The 12,188-nt window shown below is 34.9% G+C and overlaps 1 protein-coding gene across 2 annotated transcripts in view; it reads left to right on the top strand.

The window, feature by feature from the left end:
- The window catches only part of CAND1 (cullin associated and neddylation dissociated 1), a 37,292-nt gene extending 31,905 nt beyond the window's left edge, over positions 1-5,387 (top strand). For both annotated transcript variants that reach the window (XM_057741669.1, XM_057741670.1), the window contains 5 exons: positions 12-107; positions 2,390-2,559; positions 2,638-2,802; positions 3,913-4,020; positions 4,764-5,387. In XM_057741669.1, the coding sequence (XP_057597652.1) occupies positions 12-107; positions 2,390-2,559; positions 2,638-2,802; positions 3,913-4,020; positions 4,764-4,988 (764 nt within the window). In that variant the 3' untranslated portion in view covers positions 4,989-5,387. The remainder of the gene's footprint in view (positions 1-11; positions 108-2,389; positions 2,560-2,637; positions 2,803-3,912; positions 4,021-4,763) is intronic.
- Positions 5,388-12,188: the final 6,801 nt, after the last annotated feature.

Raw genomic sequence — 12,188 nt, 5'->3', positions numbered from 1 at the left:
TTTTTAATTAGGCTCATCATATGCCCGAAGCTCAGTGGTTACAGCTGTGAAGTTTACTATTTCTGATCATCCACAACCTATTGATCCACTGTTAAAGAACTGTATAGGTAAGTGGAAATGAAGATGAACCTACTGGGTAACTAGTTAATAGTTAATTGTCAAAAACCAAATCATTTCAATAGCTAAATATATCACCAAGGAACTGTAATGCTTTTATGGGTCTGATAATTGTTTCATTAAAAAAATAATTTTGTAAATAGCTGAAATTAGTAAATATGCTAGGATGTCTTTAAAGTCAACTACACATTTGATAATCATATTTTGGGAATGATCTAAAGTAAACTAATGGGTAAAGGAAAAAGATATATGATCTATCTGACCAATCTGAAGTTCTTCCCAGTTATAAATGAATGTCACTTGAGCTGTGACAGCCTTAGTTCTCTGTTATTGCTTGTATCCCTCCAGCTCCCAAGGGGATCTGTGGATGCTTTTTAATTAAGGTAATTAAATCTTTTATTTAAAAATAAGATAAATCTTGTGGTAATTAGTTCTACCAACCTAAGAGGAGATAGCCAAGAAAGAAAAGGGCCATCTCTTTCTACGAAGACAGGAATTAGCTTTTAGTATCATGATTTTGTAACTTCCCTGTGTTGTTTCCATCATCAGTTTTCCTAGAGCTTTTAGTAACTAAACTCTCTGGTGTTTTCTTGGGGACAGAGGAATGGGGATACCAGAAGAAAGTCTCTATCAGATGATTCTTGTCTTTGTTCCCCTCCCTTCTTTTTGCTTTGGTATATTTACTCACATTTTTGGCATTGTACAAGATAAAAAAAATGAAGAGACTGTGCCAGATGTCTAGAGACATCTAAGTTGACAACAGTCAGCCAGTGTGCATCATTGGTATAGTTATGCCATCAGATGATTATCATTCTGGTTGTTTAAAATTGAGATTCCCAGACTAAGTTGTTGGGGACCACTGATCCTATACCACGTCACCATTTGTCCAAAATAATGGCAGTACTTTAGGTGCTTTGCTGAGAGCAATTTACCGTCACAGTAATTCTGAGCAGATACAGGTGAGGAGGTTTAGTCTGGTACATTTAAATTCTTTTTGAACCCAAGCTCTTAACCTTTTTTTTTGTAGTCAGAGTCTTTCCTGGGTGGTCAGCCTTGAGTTTACCAATCTGTGGTGTCTGAAATATTTTTTTCCTCTCCCATTTCTTCAAATTGCTGTTGTGATACATTCAGGTCTTCTGGTTCCTTTTTTCCCCCTGTGTATTCTAAAAGATTGTTTATGGTAGGGTTGAGATTACATAATGATGAATAGCTCTGTGTGAATATCACGTGTATACTAGACAACTGTGTTCAATAATATATTTGCTATTTATTCTGCTCAGTCGCCCTGAAAGGTTTCTAATTCTTGTTTTATGAACTGGGAAACTGAGGCTGTTGCCTACAGTGACTTGCTGGAAGTCAGTCATGTAGTTGGCAGGTGAAGCAGTGTGAATCACCATCTGTATGACTCCAAACATTTTTGCACTATAATTTCTTTCCCCTGTGTGCAAAAATAACCAGACTTATATCTGTATTTAAAGTGGCTAGGTACTTTCTTTAGCTTTTTGTCCAATGTTAGGTTTCAGTTTCCTCCTTTTGTATTCTTTGGCCTCTTACCAATTTATATACCTCTTGTTAAAGATAAAAAAGGCTTTTGAAGGCACATTTCTGTGTCATCTGATAAATTGTATACTTGTTAACAGTATTCCATCTTTATCAAGCAGCGAATCTGTCCCCACCTTGTTTATCTTTTGAACTCAGGTTTTTAAATTCCACATTTGGAATTTAAAATTTAATGTAAATATAATTAAACTTCATCTGAGCATAAATTTATTTGACTTGTCCACAGCTCTATCCCCAATGCCTCATGCCATAAATGCTCAATAAATATTTTTTGAATGAGTGAAAAAGAAAATTCCACTTTTGTTGGTGCTTTTTTAGTGTGAGTGCTAATTTTGAACTTTAAGGAGAATCATTCAGGTTAGTAGTTCTTGTGGTTGCTGGCTATATCACTTCTCCATGCCACCCACCTTTTAAATCAACTAGCTGTAAAAGTAATTGGGAGCTTTGGGGGCTCTCTCACTCCTTACCTTCTGCATTCAGAAGGTGCTGAGAATAGGTTTATCAATTAAGTCCATTCACATTCAGACGTAATAGTTTACCTGTTGCCCAAAGAAATTATATAGTTTACGTAGTATTTCATCGTATTCCATGACCTACATTGAAGAAATAACAGTAATAGCAATAATAATAAACTATCAATTTAGAAAAAAATATAATGCATATTTTATTTTAAGCTTACCATAACTATGTTATTTCTCTTTGAATTTTTCAGGTGATTTCCTAAAAACATTGGAAGACCCAGATTTGAATGTGAGAAGAGTAGCCTTGGTCACATTCAACTCAGCAGCACATAATAAGCCATCATTAATAAGGGAGCTTCTGGATACTGTTCTTCCACATCTTTATAATGAAACAAAAGTTAGAAAGGAGCTTATAAGAGAGGTAAGTTAGATTACACTGTTTACCTAAGCTTGTTTTTTACTTTCTAGCATATCTACATATTCTTTTTTATTTCAACAGGTAGAAATGGGTCCGTTTAAGCATACAGTTGATGATGGCCTGGATATTAGAAAGGCAGCTTTTGAGTGTATGTACACACTTCTAGACAGTTGTCTGGATAGACTTGATATCTTTGAATTTCTAAATCACGTTGAAGATGGTTTGAAGGACCATTATGATATTAAGGTAAGATATTTGTGCCTGTTGATAGAATGTTTTAGAAGAAGACATTGCTAGTGACTTTCACCTTTGTAATCTACTTTTGTTATTAAGTGGGAAAGGTTGGTTTGCTTGTTATGATTTTAGTGTGTTATAAACTAACATGCAAAAGTAATAGCAATGCAGTGTAACATCACTTGACATTCAGGAAAAATCCAGAAACCTTTTCTTTGGAGGAGGAAGTCAATATCAAGAGTTTTGTTAAAGTATAACATGGAAGAACTGTTTTCAGATGCACAAAGCAATCTGTGGAAGCAACCACTGAGAAATTATACCGCCTCTCAGATTTAGAGCATGAACTTTGCTCATAATTGCTTTTTGTTTTCCTATTTGCTTAAGTCCATTTAAAATGTGAACTATAAAAGGGTGATTTGAAAAATCTTTTTCTTCTACTCAGGGCCTTTGGTCAAGCAGGGCACATGTGGTAGCTGGGCAGTAATTCATCCATACTATCAGAACTCCAACTTTCATGCTTCCATGATGTAATATGGAATAACCTCACCCTCCCAGAATTCAGTGAAAAGAGCCCTGAAAGAATAGGATCTTTCTATATCTGCAGTTTATGGTCTAAGAGAAAAGATTATGGGTTACTGGATTTTATATGGATTAATCTGAATAAGCATGCTTTTTGTGTTGTTTTGTTTTGTTTTTTTAGGGAAATCTGCTAAGACAGTAGAAACTTCTCATAAAGCTTTTCTTCTAGTTCAATTATTTTCTTATTCACTGATTTCCCATCACATGAGCTTTTTAAAAAATACTGAGTCTATGGCCCTATCCCAAAGGAAAAGTAGGTATATTTGTAAAGCTCCCCAGCTCTAATGCGCCATCAAGATTGAGAATCACTTTTCTAGTTCTGTACTCTAGGACCACATGATAGATAAGGTAACTCTAGTACTTGTAGGTAAAATTCCTTAGATAAAGTTTGAGGCAATTTTATGTGATTCCAAATGGGAGATTACTTTAAAATGAAACTTTATAGTACAGGCTAGTCATTTTCCTTTCAAAAGGTTTGTCAGAATTTGGGATTTGTCTTTAGAAAATGCAAAATCTATATTTTGTCTTTTTTATTCATAATAGATGCTAACATTTTTAATGTTGGTGAGACTCTCTACCCTTTGTCCAAGTGCAGTACTGCAGAGGTTGGACCGACTTGTTGAGCCATTACGTGCTACATGTACAACTAAGGTAATATTGACAGCATTGATGATTTAGGTCAGATCTGGTATGTTCAGGATTCCTAGTTGATTCTTTACTGTGGTTTTCCAAATTTAATAATGTTAGTACCTATGTAGCAGTTTGTTTCAAAGGTTAACTTATTAAATATGGATGTTTTAAAAAGCTTAACACTGTTAAATGCTGTTCTTAAAAAAAGTTTGTAATAATAATATGACATTTTTAAAGTACTGATATGGGTTAAAGTGTGATAGAGCCATAAAAGGGAGGAAATGTTTAATTCTGGTGGAGGAGGTGGCTGGGGTGGGAGTCATAGAAGGCTTCATATGCACATGACAACGTTTAAAATGGACCTTGAGAAGTCAGGGTTATCTTTAGGTTCGGAAAGTGAGACAGGACTTTTCATACAAAAATAATTATATGAATTAAGGCCAGAGATGTCAGTGCATGACATGTTTGAAGAATAATGAACAAACAAGGTAGCTAGAGGAGGAGTAGCTTCTTGATGGAGGGCAAAGTAGGACTTGCTAAGCAGATCCCACTCTTGGTTTTTATAATGGGCCTTGTATAAAATATTCCCTTCAAGAGAAGACAGCTACTGCTAAAAAGTTTCAAATCAACTCTGCTTGAAGAATAATGTGTCTGTCTTTTGGATCTATGAAAGAGTAGCTTTGCTTTATTTATATGTGCTTAAATTTTGTTTGTATAAGAACTGCCTTTTATAGCATGTAATATAAATGTACTCAATATTACAGGTAAAAGCAAACTCAGTAAAGCAGGAGTTTGAAAAGCAAGATGAACTAAAGCGATCTGCCATGAGAGCAGTAGCAGCACTGCTCACCATTCCAGAAGCAGAGAAGAGTCCACTGATGAGTGAATTCCAGTCACAGATCAGTTCTAACCCTGAGCTGGCAGCCATCTTTGAAAGTATCCAAAAAGATTCATCATCCACTAACTTGGAATCAATGGACACTAGTTAGATGTTTGTTCAACCTGGGGACCATTATATTGACCATACGATGCACTGAATTGACAGGTTAATCATAAGACATGGAAAGAGAAGTATCTAAAAGCTTCAAAATGTTCCACTTTTTTTTTTCCTTCATGGAAACAGTTTGACTTTATTCCATTGTTGTTTTTGTAGCATCTATTTCAGAAATATGTATTTCCATAATCCAGAGGTTGTAAAACCACTAATGTTTTAGTGGTTAGGGCAACATTTAAAACAGCAACTAAAAGTTAGGATTGATGGAGATAGGGTCCAGTATCTATTTACCCTGTAATGTTTAGGATTAAAATGTTAAAATTTTGTGACCATGAATTTCTTTCTTTTATAAATTTTCTCTTATTTAAAAATCAAAAATTCTGCAAGACAAAAACCATGTTTCTTTTTCTTGTAAAACTTTTTGTTTCAGCAACATAAATTGATTTTTAGCTGGCAGACAAGAATATCTGTGTAAGATTTGTTACATTTCAGAGGGATTGGAAATTTAAAAGAGATAATAAGGTATCATTTTTTTAGGTATGGGGATTAACAGTATCCCTGTTGCGCACACTAATTTTGCATGAGCAAGTTTACAAATATGTATTGTCTGTATAGCAGCATGTGGAGATTATTCAAAATACAAAAGTGAAAATAAGTATTATTGTATTAGTGCAATTTTCAGATATTTATTTTTGCACAGAAAACACATATCTGAGAGAGAGAGAGGAGTAAATTTTTGAAACTTTGGTTTTCTTAATGCCAGTGTGAATTTGCAGATGTTTTCAGCAAATCAAGTCACAAAAACAATTTGCCACTTTTTCTATTATAAATTTTCTTATACATTTAAAATTTGAATATTTAAGTACTCAGTTTTTCTCAGTTACCCATTTGTGTGCATGTGTTTCCACTTAGAAAAATTCTTAAAGCCAGATTTTTCTTTCATTTCTTTTGGACCTCTACATTCCTTATCGAAAGATTCAAATAACTGTATGTGTTTGAATTTTATTTTTAGGAAAATTCTGAAGCTGGCCCTCACAGGTTTGTTAGCGAATAATAGTATTTTCTTTTAGTTGAGTTAGATTTTCCCCCTTTCTTGTAGAGCTAATTTACATATTGTGTTTGGTAAGCGTTGACTACTTTTCCTGATTAAAGGGTCTGTGCTTGGGGGAAACAAAGCTTTGTAGTACCTTATATTGTAGTTTAAAATCTTATTTAACATATCCTTCAGTGAGCTCATTTCACACTGTAGCCTCTTCCTTCAAATTTGCGGTGCTCCTGTAACAGTAAGAACTAACTTCTGAAATAAAAGACACCTCCTAATGCTGTGCAGACATAGTTTACATGTACTGAAGGAGGCAGTTGTTAAATTGGGTCACCAATTTTAAGCATTCAGATATTTGAAAACTGCACCCTTTATTTTTGAAACTGTGAATTAGAAATACTTTTCCTGCTGTATTAGTTACCTGCTTTAATATCCAAATATGCAGTGATTTTAATTGATAACATACTGTAGTTATTAGATTACCAGCTTGACTTCAGATACTCAGATGATAATGCAGAAGACATCATTACTAGTAAGGATTTTGGTCAGGACATGGAACATTACATGAAGTTGGTGCCATTTCAGAATGTGGCAGGTGGTAATCATACCACGATTTGCATAAAACTGTAACAGGAATTTATTTTGAGATGTTAGTAAATTATATACTCTGCATTACTGTGATGTAGCTGTTGTGGATATATTTAAGTATTTGGTTACATGGTTTCACAATAAATTACAATATTGCAGGCTCGAGGACCAAATAGGAGACTGACATGCATATGTTGTGTGAATGTCTTAGTTAAGTGTCTGAAGTTAAATCCAAATACTTTTCATGTATTGGATTTCTCCATTTTTTAACTTCTAAAATGCTGGGGGTTTTTTTTGTTTGTTTGAGTCTTGCAAAATGGCTAATTTTTCTAATGTAGCTGAAATTCTATCTTTTAACAGGAGAAATAGATTCTGCTCTTTTCTAGTAGTAGATGTGGTTTTAGTGTTTATATATATATATAATATATATTATATGTATATATGCACATTATATAACAAAGTCAGATTTTAAATGCTGAGTCGTACTGATTAACTTCATGCTTCTAGTGGTAATGTCCTGATACTGGAATGGAAGTTGCAGGGTGTGGGGTTCAGTCATAATCTGCCACTCATACTGCTTAATGGTCTTTTAAATATTAACATAGGAAGTTCTGCTTAGCAATTCTGCATGTGTAGGTTCCTCAGGAGATCTACAATAGTAAGAGAACAGCTGTTCGCTGATTTGCTTGAGAACATTTAAATTGTTTAGATCTACCCAATTTCTTTTTAAAGAAAGCTCAGTATGGGGTTGTGTTTTTAGGTTAGTTTGTTTTATGAAACTAAGGCAGAAAGGAAATTTTGTAATGGCAGAGCGTAAACTAAAAATTTAAAATCAGTAGTACTGAATGATAATTTTTTAAATTTGCTCATGTATTCATTAATGATATCTAAAGCTGCTTAACCACTGGGAATTAGAATTCTTAAAAAGTTGCAGTATGGAGACTTCAACAAATATTTGAATATTTATATAATTTTTATGTAACTATAAATAACCAAATCATTTCTTTTTACACTTTTGTTGGGTAAATGGTAAAGAAATAACATGTGGGCATATCTAATTCAACTAGTTTTAAGGGATGTTCTGATATCTGTATATCTAGCTCAGTCTCAGATATGTGAATATGATTATATAGGTATGATTGAAGTTTAAAATAATGAAATACACAAAATCCTCAGTCATGGAAGAATTCAATTAACTGGTTAACTAATAAGCCTTGGAAGATGTGTTTAGCCACATGACAGAGTATATAGTAATACTTGACAATTTTTTAGAAGTTGAAGTAACATTTTCTGCCCAAATCAAAAATTTTACCAAAAATTTCAGTTAAAATTAACTGCCAATATCTAGATTTATTATGCTTAGTAAATATTTTGATATTAAAGAGCTTAAAAATTTCAGTAAATGTTGATTCTCACTCTATCTTAAATTGAATCCTAATTTTCAAACTACTGCCACCCCCATCCCAGATTCACATTAGTTTTTGAAATCTTAATTAATCCTCTGCGAAATGGAAAATGGACAGTAACAACAACAGTTCATTTTACTGTTTGAGAAAAGGATATTCTGATTTTAACTGATTTTTTTCCAGTTAAGTAAGACTCCTCAGGTACCTTTGACTGCAAAATGGAACACATTGGAAGTATTATGTGGCAAGCTGCCAAAAGTTCATGAGATACGGCCATTTTCTTAAGAAACATGCACAATGAAATTACATATTTTCCCTTTACAATACAGTAAGTTGCTTATTTTCCTATTAATACTAGAAAAATAAGACTTTGTGAACGCTGATACTGTAATTTAGGGCAAGAGTTATCAGCAACATGTTTTTGCTCTTTGTAACTTTCAAAGTTAGCTCTCAATTCAAAATGAAATTTGTTTTTCATAAAAACCAACTTCAATTAAAACTAAGGGGAGTATTGCAGATAATTTTACTTTGTCAGACTCTGTAATGTTAATGTGTCAGACTGCTTTTTTAATAGAGGGAGTCTTAATACCTTGACCTCTTTGTATTTTTTAGTTCTCCTCTTAAGTGATTATCAGTGATTATTTTGGCAAACTGAATTGTTTCACTTAAGTCTTAAATGAGAAAAAGCTATCCATGAACTGAAATTCTTTCTAGATTAGGATGTATTGGAATTAGTGTATTTAGCCATTATCAGTAACTAACAGTTGATGCACACTGAGTGATTTTATTCTAGAATGCTCTCCCACTCACAAGAGAAATCTGAAGAATTGTATTTTAAAACTGGTTAATGTATGATACCATGATAACCTCGTGATTTAATAGCCTGTAATAACCCTATTACTTTGAAAAGCTGTTTTACTTGTTTCACGGACATTTCACTTTTAATATAAACCCAACTGCTTACTTAGGTAAGGGCAGCTAAATGTGTGTGATGGTATCTTACTATAATCCTAATGTAGCACTTTTAAGACTCCAAATATGTACTTTGCTTGGAATCCTTATCATCCATGAACTAAATCAGGCTTTCCTAAAAGGTCTGGAAATAAACTCCTAGTTTCTTATTCGGGAAATAAAACCCATGCTTTCCTCCAGAATTTAGACTTTAGTAGAAAAACCCATGTTCTTTTTAGATCAGGATTTCTCAACTTAGCATGATGACATTTTGGACTGAATAATTCTGTGTCATGGTAGCTGCCCTGTGCATTGTAAGATAATAACATCCCTAGTCTGTACCCACTTAGATACCGGTAGTACCATCACTCCCCCAGTTGTGACAACCAAAGTTTTCTCCAAATACTGCCAAATGTCCCCAGTGGAGTAGGGGAAGAGAGGGAGAGTGCAAAATTGCCCCAGTTAAGAACCACTATCCTGGAGAGCTTTTTCTTGTTTCTTGTTAGCAGCTGTAACCAACTGAAATTCTATATATGCAGGAGCTTTCAGACATTCTTAGTGTTCTTCATATTCATAACTAAATTTAAGTACTGTTTTCAACCTATTTTATTCTACCAATTAATTAGAACTATCATGATTTAGTGAAAATAGGTTTCAATTCTGTATATTACCTCCTCCGATTTAAATGGATAGTTCCTTAACATACTGTTTTGTCATGTCCGTCCCCCTGCCCCCCAGCTATAAAATGCTTCCTTGTACCTAAAGAAATATGAGTTTAAAGGGGGCTTTTACAATACAGGCAAATATGAGGCAGTGTGAGTGCTTTGCATTTGATGTACTATATAAAAAGGCAACTAGTACATTTTACTTGAATTCTTAAAGAATAAGTGGATTTTCAAAATTACTCATTTACATTCTCTTCAAGAGAACAGTTTGTTCACTAATTTACTTTCTCGAACTAAAGACTTATTTTCCAGTACAGGTTATTTCCTGTTCAGCTGTAATATTTAAAGACATGACAAATAGTGATTTTTTGGGGGGGGGGGGGTATAATTTCAAAACTATATATTTGAACTTTGAAAGTAAACTAAAAGTAAAGCTGACTCTAGGAGGTTTTTGCTATTTTTCTAGGATTAGTTGATGTTTAGAGAAAATAAAATACTTCTTATGAATCTTGATAACCACCCATGAGGTTTTAAAGACTGAATGGTGGTAGGCAGGTGGCAGAAAAACTACCACAAATCAAATTGTTTATTCTTTGAAACAAAACCATTGAGTCGTCTTTCAAGCTTCTGAACCATTTTAGTCCCACTTAGCAGAACTGGCATAGATAAAAATAAAAGTTAATTTCCTTTTACATAATTTTTTTCTGAAGTATTAATGAGGCTGATTGGTCAGCACTTTTAGTAAGTTCAGAATGCTGAATTTGGAAACCTTGAAAATTCATAATCTTTAAAACTTACATTTAAAAGATGTAGAAGTTTTTTTCAGCATCAGTTGCCCTCTGAAGTAGAGTCAAGCGTTGTCAGATGACCATGTGTGTACCCAGATGAGAGGCCCCGCTGCTGATAGGTACCCCCTGCTCACAGTGCTCTACATGTCAAGATTTACGTAAAACTTACTGCCATGCCTCCATCCTTGTAAATGGGTCAAAGGCAAAGCTAATTACCTTTTCCCCTCCTTCCCTTGGTACCTCTACTCTTCAGTGCTATGTGCTTGACACTGGGGACAGTATGGGGAAAACACTACATAATTGCTATTAAATAGTGTTTCAGTAGGGGAAATGCTGTATGGGCTCTGATTTGTGGCAGAGGTTCCTGGTCTGGGAATCTCGACAAGCCTAAGCCAAGGAAGTTGTGTACTTGGTGTAGTGGGAACAGAATTAGCAAAACCGTAGAGACTAGAGGTCATGGTGTATTCAGAAGCTGAATGTGGCTGTAGTCTGGAATATGAGGGAGAACAGTAAGAGGCTAGGAAGGGCAGATTACAGAGGGCCTTGTAAACATTTTGGATTTAATTTCAGGGATGATGGCAAGCCTAGAAATTCTTAAAAGCCAAGTCAGTCATGTGATCAGATTTATAATTTTGAAAGATTAGCTGCAGTTTAGAGCATGGATTGGAAGGAAGGTAAGGCATTTGTTGATGATTTAGGACATTAATGGAATAGTGTGTGTGAAAGGGAATGTTGTGCTGAACCAGTATAGATTTGGAGGGAAGTCAGGGTATTTGAGGTAAAATTGACAGGGACAATTAATTGGATGTTGGAAATATGTACAATTATGCTGCAATACAAACAGTCCCCAATATAGGTGGTTTAGAATACATTATTACTCTACATAGCTATTGTGGCTAGCACAGTGGTCTGCTTCCCACCTCACTGGGACCCTGGATAACCAAGCTGCCACTGGGAATGTGGTCAGTTGCTGTGGCAGAGGGAAAGTGAGAAGTGAGTCACATCTGTCACTTAGTGCTTTTGCCTGACAATGCCACACACCACCGCTTACCACCTTCTGGTGGGCAAGAAGTCAAATGGTCATACCTAACAGTTGAACACTCGTTCGTGAGGCCCTGGTGAAAATAGTCGGCTCAGTTGAGCTGTGGAGTGGTCCTTTTTTGAGAGGCAAAATGTGAGCAGAAGAGTTAGGTCACATTGCACACCCCACTGCAAACAACTCAAAATTAGATATTCCTACCTATTCTTACAAGTTCTTTTCAACCACCCTGCCACTGAATTTCTTCTAGGCTTTTCCTCCACTCACTGGAGACTCCTTCCTTCATGCATCTTTTCTTTCTTCCGTGTCCTCTACAACCATCCTTAACACCTTCCACAGGAACAATCACATTTTGTTACCAACATTTTAAGCCAGGGCACCCAGGGCCACGGGAAATGGGTCATCTACCTCAAGCATTTTTTTTTTTTAAGCTTCACTGTTCAAGAGTATTTTTCCAAACAAAAACAGCAGTCTCCTGAAAGTGCCAGCAATTTTGGTATTTTCTGAAATGTACTTATGTAGGTATTATTCAATATTCCAACCCCATAATTCTTGGCTTTTATCAACCTTTCTCTCTGCTATTTCAGCCAACCACTCTGAAGGCTCAAGCTTAGATATTTTCATCCAGAGCTGTTTGAACTTTAGTATCCTACTCTAACTACAACCTCCTATTCATCAAGTTCAGCCCTCACTTGCTCTAAACTGATTTTTGACCT

This window comes from Hippopotamus amphibius, chromosome 7 (genome assembly GCF_030028045.1).
Source record: "Hippopotamus amphibius kiboko isolate mHipAmp2 chromosome 7, mHipAmp2.hap2, whole genome shotgun sequence".
NCBI classification, from domain to species: domain Eukaryota; kingdom Metazoa; phylum Chordata; class Mammalia; order Artiodactyla; family Hippopotamidae; genus Hippopotamus; species Hippopotamus amphibius.
The sequence above is the reverse complement of the archived record's forward strand: the minus strand, read 5'-3'. Positions and strand labels throughout refer to the sequence as shown.